General features: G+C 40.3%; 1 protein-coding gene and 1 non-coding gene across 4 annotated transcripts; one reads left to right on the plus strand and one right to left on the minus strand.

Annotated features, from left to right (window-relative positions):
• Nucleotides 1-1,822: 1,822 nt before the first annotated feature.
• On the minus strand, nucleotides 1,823-23,073 carry LOC102217438 (vasohibin-2-like). 3 transcript variants are annotated; one of them, XM_023347983.1, is made up of 9 exons: nucleotides 22,802-23,073; nucleotides 21,052-21,447; nucleotides 13,413-13,501; nucleotides 13,171-13,227; nucleotides 12,939-13,013; nucleotides 8,490-8,727; nucleotides 8,265-8,408; nucleotides 5,826-5,944; nucleotides 1,823-4,789 (listed from the first exon to the last, which is right to left on the minus strand). In XM_023347983.1, the coding sequence occupies exons 2-9, from the start codon at nucleotides 21,361-21,363 to the stop codon at nucleotides 4,720-4,722; spliced, it is 1,104 nt and encodes a 367-aa protein (XP_023203751.1). In that variant the 5' UTR covers nucleotides 21,364-21,447; nucleotides 22,802-23,073; the 3' UTR covers nucleotides 1,823-4,719. The 3 variants fall into 3 exon arrangements, with proteins under 3 accessions (XP_023203751.1, XP_005806490.2, XP_023203752.1); XM_005806433.3 differs by having other exon boundaries at nucleotides 22,750-23,073; XM_023347984.1 differs by lacking the exon at nucleotides 22,802-23,073 and adding an exon at nucleotides 22,359-22,732.
• Nucleotides 11,023-11,095, plus strand: trnat-ugu. The gene has a single exon. It is a non-coding gene; the product is annotated as a tRNA-Thr (tRNA).
• Nucleotides 23,074-23,200: the final 127 nt, after the last annotated feature.

The following is a 23,200-nucleotide window of genomic DNA, read 5'->3' on the forward strand; positions in this document are numbered from 1 at the left end:
GCTGCAGTTTGCTTATTGATGCAAGTATTTTCTGCTTTAGACTGCAGGATGTTGTCGCTGTCAGACTGTGGTCAAACCAAGGGTAAATGTTTCACACAGATTTTCACCTGGAGGAAAGTCTGGTTTCATTCTGTTAGAATTAAGTCGGGGTTAAGGGCTAGAGTTATGAAACAACCCAATCAGAGAGAATTTGGACAAACGTTTTGATTTTCCTCAGCTCCCCTCAGAAATGCTGCATCGCTGGATCTGCTACCTGCCATACTTACAAACGCTCTACACAGGAACAGAAATGAGCTTCCAACTGTTAGTTACTGAAGACATTTAACCAGTCCTTCAGCTGTGGTGCTGAACAGCACATGTATGATAGAAAGAAGCTTGAAAGGTCAATAAGACTTTGAATGTTTATTGTGTTGCCACTAGATGGCAGCAGACAACCTAATTCACTTGAAATGGTGCCAAGGAAACGATGAGACTGTCATCTATCCAAAGAAATAAACACTGTGGAGCATAACGTTTACAGAACATAACTGATCTGCTTTCATTTACAATTCAAACAAAATATTGCATGTTGAAAATATTGACTACCATTCTGATAAAGGTTTTTTTATGGGTATGAGCCAAGTCCTTATTTTTGCTGAGCAGATGTTCTTCAATCTTTGAGGTTGGAAGGTCTCTCTGCCATCACCCTAATCCTTCATTTCCTCCACAGGTTCACTGGAAGATTCAAGGCTTTTACACAGATGCTAGAAGTTTGTAATATATTTTAAAATCATTGCAGTATGAAGTTTTTTTTTCTTTCATGTAGTACACAAAGTGTTACGTATTCATAGTGTGACTATGAATACGTATATATGAATATGTATAGGATGATGTAATATACACACATACTATAGAATGTTTTTTTACACATGTAGCTGGTCTATAGTGTGATTCATTTGTGTATCTTTCTGTTCAGTAATACGTGGATTCTCAGATATTTGTATAAAGGTAAAGAAAATCTGCTGTGAAAAAATTTTAAACTGATTAAAACTTCAGACTTTAATTGTGTCGCCTTCACTCTGGAGGAAGAGATGCAACTTCAGTCACCGGTCTAAATGTCTGAAGTTTGTAGTTTTGAACGGATTTTACTAAAATATAGGATTAATAAACTATATTCATTCATTCATTGGTCTGAGGGACTTGTCATCTTTACATAAGAGCCCCCCTCCCTCCCAGCATCAAACATCACGTTCAGGCTGCTGACACACAGCAAGGTAAACCTTCCTGCCTCTAAATCCTTAAAATGGAGCAGAGATGAGAATTGAGGGATTATTTCTATAAGTCTGCGGCCTCCATGAGCCTCGCTGGAACACGCTCACATCTGCAGTTTGACATAAGCTGATTATTTTATCAGAAGCCAGGACACGGTGCAGCACAGTGTTGGCGTTTCCTGACTGGCTTTCTCTCCTGTTAATTTTGACAAACTTTCCTGCTTGGTTCATTTTTTTAACAGTCAATTTATGGTTGAGTTTCCTCATCACAAGACAAACATTTAACTCAGATGTAGCCCTTTTCTTCATAGACTCATCAATAGTAACTACATTCACTAAAATAACTAGAGTTGGTAGAAAGGATCTGTTATAGTGTTGGAAGGGTTAGATTTAGGAACCTTCAGTGTTGCTGAGCCAGTGGATTTTTTCTAAAGACTGAGCATAATGTGAGTGAAAACTTGAAGAGGGATTTCATGAAATCTGTAAAAGATACAAAGAAGCTGAAATAAACAGAAGTAGAGGAACATGTTCCGAAACCTTCTACATAGAAATGAAGAACTCCTGCTGAAAAACATAGATTTATTTTTTATTAAAACAACACATGCTGCTACATTTGGAGATAAAAACAGTGGATGTAACAGTAGGAGAGGAACAATGATAAATTACCAGGTTTCACATTTTTGCTTATTTATCTCCAGAGTACAAAACGACACAGGAAACTCGGTAAAAACCGACAAAACTCGTTTTCAAAGCTGTTCAGTCCGTCAGACTTTATGGGTGTTTGATTATATTTAGAAGCGGTGGAGGGTTTGAGTTGTACACACACATGCAGATGTCTGCTTCGTCACGTCGAACTGGAGCGTTATTAAAGGCCGACTCCAGAGTCAGGCATGAAGAAACTACTTCAGTCCAAAACAAAGCTAAAGTTCAAACATCAAGAGAATATTTAAAGTAAAAAATTTTTTGCACCCATAATGAAAAACATAACAAAACAAAGAAAATCAGATTTAAATTTGATTTGTTAACACACTGCTGAGGCACTGGTAATGCTGGATATGATTTCTAAGTTTGATTTCTCCAAGAGATAGTTTGAAATCTTTTTTCATGAAGTTGTGCATCTTTGTTTGGTCAACCAGTCTCATGTTTTAGTTAATAGAAGTTAGAGCTGTTGATCTGGTTTAAAGCTGGAACAAGCTGTCCTCCTCCAGCATGTAGCTGGTTGTTGTTATGCTGGCATCAGTTCCTGACGAAACGTTGGTATCAGCACTTAAACAACTGAAAGGCTTCAGATGAAACACTCGCTACAACCACAAAGTGTTTCCTTTTGTAACAAAAGCGTTTCATTCAAAATCAGAGTACAATCAAAGCAAATATCCTAAACAGACTTGAGTCAAACAAAAGAAAACATTCAGATTCTTTTGAAGCTGCTTCACGCAGGAAAGTAAAAGATGCGAAACTTTTCAAAATGTAACATTTCTGTGTACTTCTTTACGCTAACAAAGTCCCAGATCGACACCAGAAACGTCTGAGTTTGTTCACAGCACCGACATAAAAGCTCAGAATGAATCAGAATGTTTGTTCAAACAGGAAACAGTCACTGAGGAAGACTTGGTTTTTGTTTCGTCTCTGCTAACAGCTGCTGCATAGCTTTTAGCTTTAAATGTTTCTTTTGGCAACTAAATGCACTGGTTCTGATGGAAAAACATGATGTGAAACATTCAAAGAAAAGTCATACATTAATCAATTTATGTAACCAAGACACAAAGTATGTACTGTATGTATATGTATATAAATGTTTTATGAATATTTTCATGTTTAATTCTTAAAACATCTTGAAAGATGAGGGTTTTTTCAAATTGAAATATAATCTAGTTTGTTGAGCTAATAAAGTCAAGGGAAAAAGACGATTATAATCAATTTTAATCAACAGTTCAGTCATGAGAAAAACTAAGTACACCCTTCCATGTGACTTATATGTTCTGGAGTTTAACCCATTTGATCAGAACCGGGTCATCAGCAGGACAACGACCCAAACACAGCAACACATCCATCAACAGAATGGACGAAAAGAAATAAAGAAGCGGCCTAGTCAAAGTCTAGATATCAAGTTCCTTACGTAGAACTGATCAGTTCATTAGGACTGATCTGGGGTCAGACTCTGAGGTCAACAGGTCAACTCCGCTTCATTAGTTTATTAAGGTAAGACTTGAATCTGTTGGCGAAGGAAGTGACTTCCTGATGTGAGCTCAATGAACTTTAACATCTGGGTCTGATATGTAAGTAATGTTAGCACGTTAGCATGCTAACGTGTTAACATGCTAACGTGTTAACATGAATCAAAACGTTTTGATGAAATAAAACTGATTTTCAAGCTTCTGTGCTGTGATTGGTGGAAGGCATCGACAGGAGAACCCAAACATCCGGCCAGACTTGACCTGACTGGACCGTTCAGACCCTCCTACACACACACACACACACACACACCCACACCCCCACATAGGTGTGTGAATCAGTGCAAACAGTACTGAGTTTCTCTGGGATCAACTCTCTCTCCTCTGTTACAGAGATCTACCTTTAAATGAAACTTTATGGATTCATAAACATCTTCAAACGGCGCTGACCGCATCACTTCCTGTTTGGTTCCTCTGAACCTCAATCTGTTCACTTTCCAGCCGTTGGTGGAAGGTTTGAAAATAAACTTTGACCTTTTCACCATCAGGATGATGAAGCTCCTTCCCATGCAGAACCTTTAGAGGGAAAAATATTCGGCTCTGAACATAAAAAGCTAATTTCTTCTTAACTTGGCAGAAAGTGAAGCTTAAATCATTTAAAGGTCAAATCTTCTGATTCGTGTCAGCAGACGGACGCTGCTGCGCTCTGATAATAAATCTCTTTCTATCTCTCCAGCTTCATCTTCCTCCTCTTTCTGTTCTGACTCTTTAGTTCTTTTTGCATAATTGATCCAACATGCTCTCCTAATCTAACCTGCCTACAGTGATTAATGCATATCAAAGTGTGTTTAGCCAGATTATTTGGACTCCTGTTCGTTTTGAATTCCATTATATTCAGAGTTTTACTTGTTTAGTATAATTTTTGGTCCAACTCCTGGAGAGACGTTTTAAATCCGATAACCGTTCTGAGAATCTTTCATGATGAAAAACTCTAAAATCCAGCCATGATTTTTCTTTAAACCCCGCCCCTTTAAGAAAGGACCGCCCCCAACCAGACGGTTCAGCTGTCACTGCTGCCTCAGAGGCAGGCATTCAGCTACATGACAGGAAGTGACCTAGACGAGCTTCCTGTCAGGAATGAAGAATGGCTACCAGATTCAGTCCAAAACTACTTTACTTCTGATTTGAGCCGGACGCAGTTGCAGTGACCTGGTCCATGGCAGCGATGACAGCAGGTAGACCCCAGGCTGAGAGGGGGCGGGTCAGGGCGGGGCGGGGTCAGAGGGCAGGGGGGTTCGTCAGATACGGATCTGGTAACCGTCACTAAGGGTGCTGAGCTCCAGAGGTTTCCTCTCCACTGGGGCCGGCCTAAAAGAGAGAAGAAGAAGAAGAAGCTGAACTCCAGCTGACCGCTAGCAGAGATGCTAATTGCTAACAAGCTAACGGGCATTAGCAATTTAACACCCTGACACTTTGTAATGCCGTACAGCAGAAAAGTCTGTTTCCAAACTGCAGACTAAACAGAAACTTTAAAAATGCTAGTGATGTTGTTTTAGAGCCATTTTTTCATCATGAATTTGAAAACTGTTTCTTTTTTCATTTTCCATAAATTTCCACATCCCACAGAAGAAAGAAATGGCCATAAAAGGGAAGAACAGAGAAAATACCATTTAAACATCTGTTGACATGTCCCTAATATTTAATGATTCTTACTAAACTCAAAATGAAGTATTAAAGAACGGACTGATTATGATGTATTGATGATTGATATACAGCTACAGTAAAACGCTACAGTAAACAGCGTGCTGTCAGGACGCCATGCCTCATGGTAACAGCAGCTCAGTGACTAATTCTGGTGCCGCTGGGCTGCAGCTGTCGACCCGGTCAGATTCTGTTACATCCCGACTCACAAACAGGCTCAGCATCTCCCTCTGAGGGACTAACACGCTCCAGTCAACCGGTTCTTAACAGTAACCCAGTAGTAACAGATTTTCAGCACTCATTCTCTTCCTTCTACAGAGAAACCTTTCCGCTCAAACTGGCCATAAAGTCTTCATCTTAGACCAGAAAGTTGTTATTTTGTGGCCGAGTGTTTCTGGATTTGTCTCCATAGCGACGATGCTGAGCTGTGTGTCCATGTCTCCTAATTTGAGATGATCTCTCCTGAGTGCTGGAGCTGCTCCAGCTGCCAAACACAGAAACTAGAAAGACGTCTGATCTCTAAGGGTCCTAACAGACAGTATGGGCTGACCCCTGGCTGACCTCAGCCTGACCCCTGGCTGACCTCAGCAGACAGTAGTGTTTCAGTTTACCTGCTCAGGTTGAGTCACTTCAGAGTCGAAGCTGCTTCAGCTTCAGTAAATCTGAACCACACACTCTGTCTGCTTCAGGAACAATGACTTACGATTTGTCTCTGCGGTGTGCGGTCCGTCGCTGAGGGCTGGTCGGCCGTCGCCGTGGCGATAAGGACTTTCCTCGGCTGCGCTCCTTGATTGGTGACTGAGCGATGGAGGATTTCAGGATCTAGAAAAGTTTGTTTTATAATAATTATTTGTAAAACAAAACGTTTCCGCCTTGTTGACAGACACACCCAGAGTTCACAGGGAGACATTTTCAGTACCAGTTAAAATATTCAAATAAATTCAGAGGAAGTGCAGAGCTACTTATTCTGCTACAGAGGAACAGAGTGAGAACGTTCTCCGTTTGTCCTTCTGAGGTCAACCTTATGGAACATGATGGATGTAGAAATGCCAGCTTGGTAAACAGTAATAGAAATGTTAACCATGCTAATCATTAATATAAGATAGTAAAGATTCTGAATGATGTTGACTTTGTTTTAAAGTTAAAAATGTTTATTGTTCATAATAAAAAAAGTTTTTCTGTAGCTAAAATAAACAGACTAAAGATTTAACAACACAATCAGAACTTTAATCGGTTTTATAAAAGTGATGCACTAGACGTGTTCTTAACTAATTTTATTTTTATAAATTTCCAGTGATTCAGAGAGAAAAGGTTTTATATTAGAATTTCCATTTCATTCATGATTTCATCCATTGGTTGAATGTGACTGTAGTGTAAGGAGCCTTGAGTTGTCAAAAATGATTGGAAAAACACTTTAAGTTCAGTTCATTGATTTACATTCAGAATGTAGAAATATTTCTCTGTTGTTGTTGTTGTTTGGTCTTAAAGAGAAATCAGATGTGGCTAGGCTAGGGTCAAAAGGTCAAAGTTTTATAAAGCTTGGAGAATGTCGTTAGAGAAATGAATGAATGAATGAATAAAACAGCAGCTGATTGGTTGGAGCTCTGAGCTGACCTCCTGGCATTTTAAAGAAAGGAAACTATGATCAACAGCTGCTGCTGCTGCTGCTGCTGCTGCTGCTGCTGCTGCTGCTGCTGCTGCTGCTGCTGCTGCAGCAGAGCCACAGGCAGAGAAAATGAGCAAAGGGAACAACAGGAAACTCACTGAACACGACGGAGACAACATGAAGTTTATGTTGTTTTCTAACCAATGAACCTGCTGTTTGTTCAAACTGATGACAGACTGAACCATTTTTAATGAGCTGATATCAACTCTATAACCACCAAACATGTGTCTATATTAATACTTTTCCGTCTCCTTTAAGGTTCAAGTAAAAACTGGAAGTAAAATCTATAGAATCTCTGAACTCCATGAACTGATTATAATCAGATTATAATCCTGACATTTAACTCCAGTAAAAATCAGCCTCAGTTCTCAGTTCTGTCTGCTGATTGGTCTCTCTCACACACACACACCCTCAGCCTGTCTTTAATAAGTTCATACAGTCTGCAGCACAGCTGACTCAGGTGTGTGTTTGTGTGTTAACGTGTGACACCATTAGTGTGTGTGTGTGTGTGTGTGTGTGTGACAGCTGCAAGTCTCTGACCTACATATCATCTAACTGGACACCAGCAGCCTCTGTCAGACTCCCGTTCTTCTTCATGGGATTTAAACGTTAAACAGAAACATCTAAAATCACAACTGGGCTCATGAATCATTTATCATCACACGGCCTGGTTGTCGGCTCCTTCCTTCCTCATCACGACCTAAATAATCCCTGACTGGTCATATCCCACGTTCAGAAGCAACATTCATCCATGATCTCAAGAAACATTTCCTTTTCCATCTGAAAGGAGCTAAATAATAATAAAGGTTGAATTTAATTACAAATGTTCATTTTCAGTATGGAGATTAGAACCAGATGAAGTCAGTGAACAAACAGAAACATGTTCCTACAAGCAGGTAATTCTAAAGCTTGTTTCCAAAGAAAAACAGAAAAGGTCGTGGCTGTCATATGATTAGATCCCAACAGACACAACGTCTTCCTGCCGTGTGGCCCCGGGCCCCTGTGTCACATAGTCCTGTTTACTTTGTGTGGACCATCCAAACAGATTTATTCTGGGCTCTGTCTGGTTTAGTTTCTGAACAAACTTGTTTATTTTGAACATTTTAATTTAGAATAAATTTTTATTTATTCTGAACAATAATACTGACTGAATATCTAAATGTTTTTTTTAAAATGTTTTGTCAGGTTTCAAATAAAAATCTGGAAAGTGTGGCATGCAGATCTATTCAGCCCCCAGCTGATCTGGTGTCATATAACCTCAGTATAAATGCAGATGTTCTGTTTCTGGCCTTCATTACAAGAAGTGAGAACTGTGAATCATTTTCCATCTGCTCCCCTTTAGGTGCTGCTTGGAGTTAATCTGACTGATGAAATCCCAATAAAACACAACAATGTTCTTTATTTTAATGCAATAAAATGTGAAAACCTTTGCAGAAGGAATTAAAATTCATCTGTCTGTGTGCTGATGAGACAAACCTTCATCCTCATGTCCCGGCCATGTTTCTCCAGGTCCTTCCTCATCTCCTGAGTTCCGAGTCGGGTCGTGTTCAGCACCAAATACTTCCACTCGATTGGCTGAAAGACATGGGGGTCGTGAGGCACGTACAAGCCAATCTTCACCTGGGAGAGACGGACAGAAGCGGTTAGAAGCTGACCCCTGGCTGCGCTGGCTCTGCTCAGCTCCACGGTTTCCTCCTCTACCTTCTTCAGAGTGTGCTGGTATCTCTTGTAGGAGCTTTCGAACTCGGCCACCAGCTCGCCCAGCGTCCGGTGGCTCAGCGGTTTGTCCATCAGGTCCGGGCGCCGGCTCATGCCCAGCGATCCGTAGCGACCGTTGCAGTAGACGCCCAGAACCACGTGGTGGAAGCAGTGACCTAAAAACTGGGTCTTGAAGCTGATGGGGAAGCGCTCCAGAGACGCGAGGCCATTGGTCAGGTAGCTGAGCAGCAGCGGCGGCTAAGAAAACGTTTGACTGCAGGAATCATCCACACACACTGACAGAAACCTGGAAGTGAACGTGTTTGTTTGGAACCAAAGCAGCTTCCTCCGTGGTTAATTCCTTTCATTCTGATGGGATAAAGAGCCTCTGTGTAAACAGTGAAGGTCAGAGAGCCAGAGCTGCTCAGCCAGCTCCACCTCTCGTGTTTTATTCTGTTTAAACACGTAACCTGCAACCTACACACTCATGGACCACCTGACACATGATTTGATTACACATGTCTCATGATCTTCACTTCCTTCTTTTTCTCTGTCAGCCTTCATACATTTTCCATCTTCTCCTTTTCTGCACCTAAAACTAGAAACTTGACTTCCAGCCGTTCCTAAATGAGAAACATTAAGGTTTTAGTGACGGTGAGTTCTGTTTGTTCTCAGAAGTAGGAATTTCTGATTTCCCAATCAAACAGAGTGCCTTAAGGTTAAGTAGTGTGTTCAGGTTGGGAAAGTAGGAAAAAGCAGAGATTTAACTTCTGTGCTCCTGGATGTTGTTGCTGTATGAACAGATAATGATGAGTTTCATCATATTTAATTGTTCTCAACTAAAGGAACAAGTTCTGAAATACAATCATGCTCAGTCATATTCAGTAAATATGACTGAATATATTAGTAAATATATATTCAGTATATTCAGAAGAGGGTCGTTGTCAGATTAAAAACAACTCTTAGAAAATAACAACCTACAAGCAAGTTTAAACATACTTCTGATTAAGTTCACATTTCTGTTTTAAAAATGCTTGTGAATTTCCAACATCTGAGCACAAATAAAGTCCATCATTCTGAAAATAATAATTTAATGATGAAGAGAAATAGATACAGCAATAAGACAAACAGCAGCTCAGCTCTAACCGTACCAACAGACTCAAAGGAATCTGGACCAACTGGTAGCCAATCAACTGCTTGGTTTAGACCAGGAAGGCTTATGATTGGTCAAAGCTTTCATCAGTTAGGGTGCTTCAATATTTATAAGACCTTCTAGAAAACTGGACCAACCTCACATCTGTGTCCTTGTCCTCGTTACTGTAAGCAATACACACACACACACACAGACAGAGTCATGGAGCTAAATTTAAAAAAAAACAACTCAACCTAAAAGTTTTAAAACTGTGACCCCACAAATTCCAACCCCTCCATCATGATCAGAGCAAACCTTTACTTGTTTCTGCATCTTGAGTGTAGAAGATGTTGAATGTTTTCTGTATTCTGCATGATACACAGGATGTAATGAAGCTTTAAAGCTCTCCAGACAGACACAGAGCAGAGCAGAACTAAAGAAAGCTTCCTGATCTCAGTTAGAGCACAAGCAGAGACCTGATAACAGGAAAACCTCAGAGTCTGAGCCCAGATCAGTTCTATTTAATGGCTGAGTTCAGGTCACATCCTCAGACACTTTGGTTTATGTTCCACGTCTCGTTCAGACTCTGGTTTCTCTCTAAGAAAAGGTTGAAATAAAAAGGATGAAACAGCAGGAGAGGCCGTCTCCTCCAGTCTTTTAGTCAAAGAATCCAGTATTTCCAAACAAACCTGAGGCTGAATAGCAGCTCAGGGAACGGCTGACGGTAAACGGGGAGCTTTGTGTCTGCAGATGACAAAGAGTCTTTCATTATTTATAACTCAATACAAATACAAACTAAACAGCCTCCATGTTGTGATTCCTCACCTCCAACCACAATAAATACTGAGATTCAAGCTGAGCTGCACCGCTGCTATGGCCTGCATGTCTTATCTGTGACAGCTAACGCAACAAGACATATGAACCTGAACCAGACACACACACACACACACACACAGAGCCGCTGCGGCCCAGAATGAACCCTGTGGATCCTGGAGGAACCTCGGATCGCTGTCAACACGAATGCAGCCGAACTGACAGGACCAAATGCCACAAGCTACAACAGATGTTCTTCTTCCTACAACTCGCTGCAGGAGCTGATTTTATCATCATGCAAGTTATTTATTTCAAATAAAAGCTATAGAAACTCTGTTATTTGAATGTTTAGAGACATAACCTGTAAATAAAGCTATGTAGATCCAGTTTAATAATAGCGTACTCAGCGTTCTTGTACCGAATTTGTGCTGATGAGCTGAGGAATCCAGGTGAGGGAGGAGCCGACTGGTTGGCCTGGTGTGTTGCCGTGACGCTGAGGCAGGGTGTGTCGCCATGGCACTGAGTGAGGGTGTGTCACCATTCCAAGGTTGTCATTGAAATGTCCTCTGATCGACCTGCGCTCTCAGGTGAGGCCCTATAGCTCAGTGGTTAGAGCACTGGTCTTGTAAACCAGGGGTCGCGAGTTCAAATCTCGCTGGGGCCTGAACTTCCTTTTCCCTCAACAGTAAAACTTTGTTCTTTTTAGATGATGTATGTTAAACTATGAACTGCCGACCTCTTTCCCAGTCATGCCCTCTGAATATTTGCCGTTTTGCTCGTCCTTCCAGCTTCATCACCTGCTGCTTGCAGACCAAAGCCATCCTTCATTATAGTCACTGTCAGCTGCCAGCGTGACAGAGTCGCCATGACAGCCTGCAGGATCAACACTGGAAGCATTTATCCTGAGAGACGTTTGTCCTCCTGATAGACCAACGTCACCTCAAATTTCACCAAACCTTTACAGGTTTCATTAAAACATGTTCAGGGGAATTCAGGCCGACACCGATGGTGACCTTGAACGCATCCCACCATTTGCCAAAATCCTCACACACCATCTGTTTGGATGCAGCAAGCAGAGCCAATGAGCCAGCATACCAGAGACAATCACTGAGGACTGTGTCCTACTGGCAGTATGTGTGGATTTAAAGAAGAGACTGAGCACTGGGGCTGCCAATAACAAAGGTTTTAGTAATTACTGATTCTGATCGATCAGATAAATAACATTTAGCACATCCTGCAGATTTTCCATTAATCCATTTAAGCCTTTATATACAATATTAGAAACGCATTAAAAGATGCAAATAGCTACATTTCTCTTTAATAAAGAAAATAAATTTGCAATAGCATAAAATGCAACAGCAGCATTCTTTTAGTGAATGCTTGATCATTTGTAGGAAAAGCTGCATCTGCAGCTAAAAATACACATTAACATGCGAAAAGCTCAGTTTTTTCTGCTCAACTGAACATCAATACTGTGTCAGGCTGATCTGTTGACCAGGAGCAGAAAACTGTGTCATAAACTGTAAAGTACGGTAACAGCAAAAGGTGCTAAAACTGAGATTTTTTTACAGAATCAGAACCAAGTAAAGTGAAAATTATTCCAGTTTGCAAAAATACATTTACAAACAAAGCTTTTTTTTTATCTTAACAGCAAAATGTAAAAATGTTTTGGACAGTTTTGATTTAGTTATTGCTCTATGGTGTTCTTCCAGCAAACACCCTTTTTTGAGCACTAAAGATTGATCAATTACTAAATTAGTTGACAATTATTTCAATAATTGATTCGTCACAATTAATTAAATTGGTTGTTCAGTCCTACTGAGCACAACAGATGTTCCATCCACACATTTAGCATTAAAAAGTAACATTGAAGTAATCTGTGATTAAAATAGCTTTAAGCTGTTATGAAGCAGCAGAGACTTTAAAAATCTTTGTGTGTAAATTATTTAAGATTTCCAACGGTAAATAATTGAATCATTGATTCTATTACAAATCAAATAAGATTCGTCTAGAAACAGGTAGAAATCCAAACAGGGCAGAAAATTACCCTATTTTTCATAATTACCAACCAAATAAAGAATTAAAGAAGGTCTTCTGCTGACATGTAAGTGCAGACTGGTTGGAGACCAGAAAGGTTCAGGATCAAATCCAGGCAATACAGAACCTGAATCCATGTTCTACTGAGACTGATTCAGACAATAATTTCAACATCTAAAAGTAAAACCAGTCAGATAAGAACAGTTGGGGGAAACATGGACGCCACATTAGAAGCCAAAGCTCCTGAAAATGACACAGCTGACCTCGAACTGGAGCTCTCAGGATGATGCTAAGCTGTGAGAGCGAGCCAAGGGGGAAGAAACTTTGAAGTGTTCCTGTTGCCAGGCAACACCACAGAGCGAGAGAGGGGGTTGATGTTTTGGGGCATTAGTACTTTAGAGGTGAAAGTTTGATTGATTTATTTTTTTACTCAGACACAGCAGAGCAACAGTGTAGAGCTTATAGGATACACTCCCAGGATGACGGCTTCCAGGCATTTGATTGGTAGAGACTCCCTGATCATCTCCCTCGCTGTTTCCATCAACCTGCAGAGGAGGGAGGGGCGGAGACGCATGAACAGCGAGAAGAAAAACACATGAAGAGCAAACAGGAGGAGAGGCTCCAGGGCTTTATGGGGAACTCATGATGCCGAATTACGTTCATCTATAAACATTTAAAGGTATTTTTACAACATCCACTCACCCACACAGCGGGCGGCTCTTCTTGATCTCAAAAAACTGGGTTCCAGTGTGGTTGTACCTAACACAAACGTTAAGGGCAACAGGGCTTTTAAACACTTTCACAATGTGCTTTTGTCTGCAGTACCACTTTTGTCAGCAACATTAGTATCTGACTAATCCATTTAGTTTAGAAACTTAACCTGAAATGCGGGGCTCTGTTTATAACATCTGCTGTTTAGGATAATTAAATGTGTTTAAGGATACTGCAGAGCCTTCATGTAGTTCTGGACGGCCACCAGCCAATCAGGGGCTGACATGGATGGCTTGAAGGTTGGAATGGAGGGAACAGCATTCTGGGGAGAAAAAAAACAACAAAAAAACAAACATCGTTAAATGCTTACAGTAGATTAAGATCTGGAAACTTTCAGAGCCTCAAAACGATGTTTTAGTCCTTCAGTCCATCAGAAAACAATCTGCCTGCGTCATCAGAACCAGTCAGATCATACAACTCTAACCAGGACTCTTCTTTAATTTGTCAAACACGTTTATGTCATTGACAGTTTCTTATAAATCACAGAAAATTGCACTAATTGGACGTCAGTGCTGAACAAAAATCTGAAAAAGAAAAACATAAAAACAATACAAAGAGAGAAGAGATTAGATGCAAATTAAATGGTTTATATCAGTGGTCCCCAACCACCGGGCCGCGGACCAATTGGTACCGGGCCGCGCAAGAAATAATGAACTACTTCCGGATCTTTTATTTTGAAAATCCTAAACCGGATTTTACCGGTTACGTCTTGCGCGTCAAAATTGAGCCAACTTGCAGCAGAATGAGTAACAAAACAACATCGGAGTACTACAGAATAAGGTTACCTCAGAATGTCAAAGCACCACAAGAACTGAAAAGAAAAGAGCAAAGTTGGGTTTTAGGAGGTTTATAAAGCTGTCTAATGTGTGAGTGTTCTTCATTAGCAACAGTAAACCGCTCCAGTCCTGCTTTTCAGTTTGGCTTGATGGATTTCCATCTGGTCATTAGACCTGAGTGCTGCTGATGAAGAACGGTGGGATTCATTCAGATAACCAGGGCCCATGCAGAGTTTCAGAAACAACCGATGAAATCTTACGATGGGGAACCAAACAGAGCAAAGCTAAAAATGCTCTAAGATGGTCAAACTTTTGCATCCAAGTTGTGGTTTTTAGCAGAACCAGCAAGCAGAGAAGAGAACCCACATTCAAGCTACGTACTTTAAATTCCTTTCACATCATCTCAGCACTTAAGGACTGTGTTTGGTAATAACTGACCCTAAATGGGACATATACAACAACAACAGAACAGGGCCCAGGATGGACCCTTGAGGGACTCCATGGGGAAGTGGAGCTGAAGCTGCACACTGTAGTCTAGTAAAACCAAAGTCTGGAAGCATAAGAATAACGGCACCCGGACTCAACAGTAAGGAACAGGTTGTTAAAAACTTTTCACTAGTTTATGTGAGTTCTTTGGTATAAATTCACATCACAGTTGTTCTTTCCACAGCCGAGTAAAAAGGAGAAGTCTGGGTGTTTTGTGGCCGATCCGACTCCAACAGGAAATCCACACTGCTTTGAAGCAACATGTTCCAGAGATAAAGATCACTGCTGATTCTGCAGCTGGTTCACCTCAACAGGAACCTCTTCTCAGCGGTCACACATGTTTAGAGGTCACAGATATTTTAGCAGAGTGACTCAGGCTGAAACACAGACCGACGTTTCCTGTGAGTCTCAAACTCAGTAAAAGCTGGGCTTCTGCGTGCAAAACGGAAGAGTGAACCATGAGCACCAGAACTATCACTTCCTGTTTCTTTCTGCTTTCTATTTCAGGCAGGAACAGAGAATGGAAGGGAGAGATAGTGGAACTACACCACAATGACTGCATCCTTACTGGGTAAAACACTTTTGTACGATAACAGCTCCCTGAATCATGCACAGCAGTTATTTAGCCACTTAACTGCTAATTTACTACAGGCAAGTAGACGATTAGCCTGAAAACAGACAGACTAATCAGGCAATCCGTCAGTCAGCAGCTCAGAGGAAGACGATCTGCCAACTGGCCATTCATCTCGTCTGCCGGCCAGCAGCAGCATATCGTGCTTTTTAACAGCCACATAATCTGGAAGTGAAATCCCCTCAGCAGTCAAACCTCCTCACTGGCTGGGCAGGCTGACACGCTGAGGCTCAGAGGGTTCAACAACAGAGCTGTTCTTTATCCTCACTTACAGTAACGACAGCCATCTTTCTCATGTTAAAAGCGTTCATTATTTTTTTTTATCTCTTGTTGTTCATTACATTATATTCAGAGGAGTGAGAAGTCGTAACGTGAGAGCAGAATGAGCATCAATTCACAGCCAGTTTATCCTGGTAATTAATCTGTCTGCTCAGCCCATCTGGAACCTCCTCCTCTGGTTTCTTGTCCACCCTTCATCTGACTTCTCTGTTATTACCTCAAACCTTCTCTACTGATTTCCTTCTCTGTTTTGGCCTCCATCTCCTCCCCCACATGTCCACCCTCTGCTGTGACATCCTGTCTCCTGTTCCTCCCTCTCTCCAGCTCTACACGGGCTGAGCAGACATCTGGGAACTGTAAATAAAACTTTTCATGCTAGCTGTATCTACAAACTCAATGTGACTTAACGTCAACGTTATTTTTGTAGAAGACAACCTGGAACAGGTCTGAATAGCACCTACACTCCATCATACTCCAAGCAGATCGTTTCTGAAGTGGAGGTGCATTATGGCAATGTAGGAAAACAAATGAGCCAACTGTGCTTAAAAAGTTGTCTAGATAAACTAGAATAAAAACTTTTTTTTTAAAACATAGACATAAATGTGCTGAATTACAAGTTTATTTAATAACTCTGCACCAATACAGCACACTTAAATACACTAACGTCTTCACAAGTTTGATCAAACATGTAAAAACAACAGAACTTTAATTTGTTCAGTCAGTGCAATTAGAACCATAACAGACAATGTAAAATAAATAATAAAGAAACTAAAAGTGACAAAAATATGTTGGCTAACTTGGTTAAGCACGTAAAAATAAACTGAAACATTTGAACCCTTAAAATGGTTCAGAAACTGCAATGAGGAATTTTAAATATAATGCAAAATAAATAATAAAGCATGACATAGCTCCGGGCACAAAGCGTAGAATTAGACTGAATAGATCTGCCCTTATGAATCAGGCACATTGCCACTCATATCCGACCTAGAATTTTTTTCAATATCGGACCGATACAGATATTAATATTTGATTGATGCATCTCAGATGTAGGATCCTTTCTAAGATAAGGATCCTGTGACAGTAAACAGAAAACAGTAAACAGAAAACTGCAAAAACATTCAGGGCAGATAATAAAGTTTTTCATGCAGTTATTTGTAACAAGATTCAGCAGAAAATAATCTGAATTTTGACAAAGGAACTGCGAGTCCCTAACGTTGGTAGAACAGCAAAGCTGAAGATGATCCTCTTCAGTTAGAGAACATCCACATTTCCTACCAGACAAAACTGGATGATAAAAGACAAAGTCTCCTCAGCTCAGCTAACCTCAAATCAGCTTCATCATCCTCTCACCTTGAAAAGAACAGACAGTTTCTAACAGTAAAAAAATCCCTCTAAAGCAAAAATGCTGAGGTATAAAACAGAAAGTAGTTTTACTTTATTATAGAAAAATAATAAAGTCAGAACAAGTGAGCTCAGTTTAAACATCTAACAACATGAACACATGAAAAACAAAGCAGAAAGAAAAACACCTTGCACCAAAACTAGCAGCACTGAGTGAAGACATGACAAAAGAAAATGAAGGGAAATCTAGAATGTCTCAGATCTGATGAACATCTACCACCAAACAAGAGAAAGAAAAGTAAAAAAAATACCTTCCTGCTTTTAGAGTTCATCACCAGCAGAAATTAAATAATCAAAAATAAATTAAATCATTTAATGAAAGAAGATCAACACTTCTGATGAGAAGAATAAATGAATCTGAATGAAACCAGACGGTTGTGCTGTTCCTGAGGTCGTGTAGAAAGCAGGAAAACTACATCTTCTAGTTTGAGCACAGTTCATTTTCTCTGGTATCTTTAGAAATGCATTATAAAAAAACCCCAACAAAAAACACTTCCATTAGCTGTAAATAACAGTGTGGACAGCTGACACTCACTGCCATCTAAAACACATTTGCTGTGTGAGCATTAAAGATTCAAGACAACTAAAGGAGGGAGAGACATGGACAGGTCAGGTTTCCTGCTGCCAAGATGTCTTCAGGGTGGGATTTCCCCAGGAACGCCGGGTGTGTGTGTGTGCGCGTGTGTGTGTAAGACATATTCATCAGACTGCTGAAGTCGTTTAAGTACAGTTAAAAGTTATTGAAAGTTGCATCGTCTCATTCAACAACGCACCAGAGAACTGGAAGAATCTGCTTTAACATGTAAAACCAGGCCAACATGGCTGGAGGTTAAACATGGGCCAAAGGAGAATTTTCTGGACCGGATGATTGTAATTAAATATTTATAACCTGAAATATGAAGCAACGCAGGTTTCATTTCTGAATATCCAACAGTATTCCTATTTTGGGGCATCCAACCACTGCTTCAACCTTTCCCCCCCTTTTTATGATTTTGCTGAATTTCTTTAAAATAAGGTTAAGTTTCCATGAACCTAAATGTTATTAACATTTACTGTGCATTAAACTTTTCTGCAAAAAAAACCAACAACAAAACAATAAGAATGCAGCAGTTGTTTTTAGTACTTTGTCTATAAAATGTTTTGAACATATTTAGGTGAAAAGATAAAGTGTTTCATGAAATAGTTTAGGTTTTTAGAATAAATCCCATATATTTTAAAGATGTAAGCTCCAGCTCTTTACTTAAAGGTTTATGTTTTGGTACTACATAAACCTTACTGCACTAAATACTGCAGTAATACTAAACAGATCCAGTGAAATTAGTTTCCCTTCATGCAGTCCAGTTGGTATCCAGAGATTATCCACTACCCAGATCGTATTTGAGGGATTACTCAGCTGCTGTGCCAAGACTGCAAACTGGTCCTGCAGGGACGGAGAGAGGCGGCGGGTCGGCGACCAAAACACAGGAAAATCAGGAAAACCCTTCCTACTGGAGGCCATTTTAACAGTCGACCAGTGGGAACAGTTTTACCAACTTTCTTTTTGCTTAAATTTTTAACTGACAAGCCTGAAAGAAATCTAATGCAGCTTCTTTTAAAAACATTTTCTTCAGTACATGTCATTGTCCTAAAAGGAGAGTCATCCCTTTATTCTCCCTTTTTCCTCTTTGCCTGAAGGTGAAAATCAGCCCATCTGCTTTTTACACTTCACACACACAAATCGACACCAACAGCAGAGTGGAGTCAAGCTGCACATTAACAAACCAACTGACACCTCCATTGTTCACCGTACAGCCAGACGCTGTACAGCTGTTTCCCACCTCCAACACTAAATGCTCTCACTGCCAGAAACAGAGTGACGGTCAGGCCCAATTTACAGAGATAATGGTAGGAAATCTCTGATGTACTGAACGTTTCAAATAAAAATCTTCTATAGAATAAACATTTGTGTCTTTGTAAAAAATAACATTGTTACTGTCTGATGAATTAAATAAAAAGTGCAACGGGAACCATTTGTTAAACTTTGTCCACATTCCTCCTGCAGCTTATCACACAGTCTGGGAGTTTGGTACCGCCAGTCAACCGGGTCACTAATGACCACATGGGTAATTAGTGGAGTGAAACAACAACAACCAGATTCCCTCCTCTCTCAGGAAAACAACACGCATTCAGGATAATTACTGATGGGAAACTATGAAGAAACCTGGGCTGTTTTGGTACATGAGGGGTAGACAGACATAATACGAATATCATGAAGGCAGAGTTTTGGTTTTCTCCATTCAGAAGATTTGCAGTTTAAATCCACAGTAGACAAACAGCAATAAGAAGAAAACTAAACTTTGTTTAAAAATATGAGAATGTATAATAAAGACAAAAGAAATATTTGAAATAATTATAGTGGACTAATTATAGTGGTATGAAGTTAACATAAATTCATGTTCATGAATGAATTCATGAATTCAGAATTAATTCAAGAAGTAATGTAACTAGTAATGACCAGAGGTGGCACACTTACTCTTTGCTCATTTCTAGCTTAGAGCTTTTGCTAACTTTGAAAACATTTATTCTGTACCCAGAATGCATCACTGTAAAATGACAGCCTGTAAACAGATTAAAATCTACTGATGTCCAATGATTTCCGTCATGAAGCTCTAGGTCATGTCCCTTAACTGCTCTAGGTCAGTTAAGGGAAATGAGCAGCAGAGTTAGCAAAACTCAACACCTAGAAAACTGAGACTATGAGAGAAAGATCTATCAAGGTGTGTAATGACACATTCCAGCCAGCTGAGGGCAGTAAATCATGTTGTAGGTTGTTATCAAGAGGGTTGAATCTAGAATGTTAGCATTAGCGTTCCCTACGTACCTTGTTGATATAGCACTTTAGCATTTGTGGAACTAATAAGCGTAACTAACTTTTTATCAGCAGTTCTTACCACTGGTAATGACAATAAAAAAAGTAGAGTGTACATTTTATTTTCATAAATTTGCAAACTGATCCCTAACAGTTAGATATGTAAAGGATATTCAACTTATTTAATTTTGAATAATTAATTTTCCAAGTCAACAGAAACTTGTATAAATAAACTTTAACTGGACTGATGTAATATTTCAGCAGTAGAATGACGAATGTGTGCAGCCTTCTCAATCCTGCTGCCATGCTACAGTAAGTCTGCATGTGTGACACAGAATCACACTGAGACAACAACTAATGCCACCTGACAGGCATGGTGCTCCAGTTTAGCACGCTTGTTGTCATGGTAATATGAGGAATAACTGTGCGAGTACTCCTCAGACCATGCAGTAGTGAAACTGTGTGTCAGACCGGGTCGTCGTTATCATTAAAAGCACCCAGCTGTGAACACAAGCACAACCATCTCCAGCAGCATCAGAAACCCTGACTCACAAAGCCAAAAGAAATTCCTCACAAGTCGCTGAGAATTCACAGCAGGAGGAGAGAAGAAACACGGTGGAGCGGCAGGAGAGGTCATGTGATGCAGACCTGCATCTTATATGCTAACTGAAACCAAATCCTATGATTCAGACAGATCTGAATGAGAGACGCACTGAGAAACCTGCTGTTGACCAAACTCATAAATCCTGCCTTTTTATGATTAGTGAATATAACTAAGTGCAACCAGGTCACAGTTATAACTTTGTGGAAGCTGTTACTGAGGCAGGAAAACCTCACATATTGAAGTGTCGGAGGAAGCAAACAAAGCTGAACTATTTTCTGTTAAATGTCTGTGGTTGGTTCAGGCTGTGAGAACAGGACAAAGCAAGTATTTCAGCAAAGCAGCTCTGTTTGATCCTTTTAAGCCTTCAACCTTGGTCTGTTATGGAACACGGTGGATCGGGAAATGAAAAGTGCCAGAAAACCTTCTGATTTCCTCATAGAACAGTCACAACATCCCCAGGGTGCTGCATGGAGAACATCTTCATAAAGAGCTTTTTACTAAAGAAGGCAGTTCAGTAAATGCTGAACATCTCAGTGCTGTCATGTGACACAGGCTCATCCAGAATAGATGCTTTGATAATGACAACAAATGTGCCTTAAAAGAAAAAAAATTGAAGGTCATCCTATTCATTTTTTATATAACAACTAAAAACTGGGGTTATGTTTTGCAGTAAAAAAAAAAAAACAGTAGCAAATTTAGAAGAAGCAGAACTCCAAATCATGAGGTTTCTGATTAGCAGTGTTTTTCCTCAGGGGAATAAATCATGAACAGAACGCAGATGGCTTACTTTTGGCAGGTTTGCAGCGTTCCGTATCCGGTCCACCATCTCCTGGCCCTCGGGGTGGACGGCGGCCACATGGCCCCACATCCTCTCCCAGGTGACGCCGTCGATGGGGAAACCGTTCCGATTAACGTAGAAGAGAGCCCCTCCTTCCTTCTTCTCTTCCTCCTCGGGGGAGTTACTGGGGGGGCAGGCAGCGGTCTCCTCCCCGGCGCCGTAGTGGAGCAGGCAGTGTGCACTGGTGCTCTTGGAGCGGCCGCGCCTGCTGAACTTGGCCGATGAGGTGCCGGTCCGGCTCGGGGAGTTGGGTCCCGTCATCGGTCCCAGTAGCCGATTCTCAGCCAGCTACAGCCGCTTTTTGCTGCCGTTCAGACAGTCCATACTGGCATAGTGAAGGCAGACCTGATGAGAGAGCAAAAGCATAAGAGATTAGGGGAACATATCTGGAATATAATCTACATATATCTTGGTGAAGTTTATGAAACCCAAAGTAAGAATAAGACCCATGCTGATCCATCATAATGGGCAATATCCACCATATCCCCTACTCCAACATCTCTCTGCCCAGCTTTCTAACCATACTGCCAGTAAAAGTAAAGTAGATGGATTTGCCTCCTTGGTCGTAACATAACATTACTAAATAAAATTAAAAAATTACATTTCATTGGGTTTTATAATATCATAATGTTCTGAAAAACCTAATTATGTGCTTTCAATGCTGAAGTAAATGCTTAAAATGTTTCACACTGTATGTAATACCTTTACTTTTTAAAGTGGATTTGAAATGTTTTCTGGCCAGTCATCTAAAAAGATTCAGTTGAGTTTCTGAGGGATTTTGCTGGTATTTTCAATTCAGTCTGAAGCTCAAAGACCTGGGCTATGTGGAGTTATTTAGAAGAAACACAGCATTACCGCTCATAAAACAAAAAAAACTTATTAAATACATTTAGAAGGCAAAATTATTTGTGACAGCAACAACTGACCAATACACGATAGTCTAGTTAATATTTAATGATAACTGTTATTAAAAACAATTTTGGTGACAAAATAACATTCTAAAAGCCATAAACTGAATTATATTAAAACCAACGTTTTAAGAGGAGTTTTCTCTATATAAATACGACCAAATATGCATGTATATATTATTTCAGTAACAGAAACTGCAACTAAATTGACTTAACGACAGAAAATGCATACATTGCTAAGATGTACGATAACAAAAAATACAGAAAAGTTAATTTCTGCATCAGTTTTTCCTTCTTACTTGAACCGTATCCGCGGAAATATTCCAACCGTTATTAATCCAAGCCTACCGTTCTTTCGAAAAGGGCTCCGACTTCACACCGTCGACGGCCTCCAAGCTCTAAAATACATTTTTACTAAAATAAACCCTCTTTAAGAGGAGGTGGGTTCCATTCATAAAAAAGGCGACCGTGTCCACTCCAGGCTGGAAAGTCTTGTTTTGGACCTAGGCTTTGTAACTTCAACCTTTTTTGAAGTTGTCAAGCTTCCAAGCAGTAACGGTCTTTTAAATGGAATTCCGGCAAGTTTACTTTCAAAATAAAATCTCGGAGGGATTTATTTTCTTGTCATGGCGTAAAATTGTTTAAAGCTCGCTCGCAAATAAGTTGTATGACACATCACATGAGGTTATAAATAAACATCTAAATTGTTATCCACAATGCGTAAGGTTAAGCAATGTACCCCTTTTATTCTGAAATTCTCATCCAGAAGTTCAGTTGGTTCCGCTCCTTACTTGACGGCGCTCTTCTATCTTTGGTCTCAGTACACTGCAGGGGCCGCTGCCTTCCACCAGCCCAGTCCTGGGTAACCTCCTCCTCTGTGCATTGCCTTCCGTTAGCAGGCTTTAAATCGCCTCGGTATCCGCTGTCTATTCGGAAAATTTGATTTCATCATGATAAAAGTCTTAATAAGCCCGTCACATGATTAAATCACTGGAGATAACGCAGCTCCTCTGGCGGATACCTGGCGATCTCTTCTGCTCCTCGAATACCCAGCAGTTACCAAAGCTAGGCGGGTTCTAATTGGTTGAGCTAACAAAGAGGGGCGGGACTTACATGGTCGTTTACCAAATTTGGAACTGATGCGATACTCTGATTGGTTGATTTTGTCAACAAGTGATAAATCTGCAACA

Source organism: Xiphophorus maculatus, chromosome 15 (genome assembly GCF_002775205.1).
Source record: "Xiphophorus maculatus strain JP 163 A chromosome 15, X_maculatus-5.0-male, whole genome shotgun sequence".
In the NCBI taxonomy this organism is placed as follows: domain Eukaryota; kingdom Metazoa; phylum Chordata; class Actinopteri; order Cyprinodontiformes; family Poeciliidae; genus Xiphophorus; species Xiphophorus maculatus.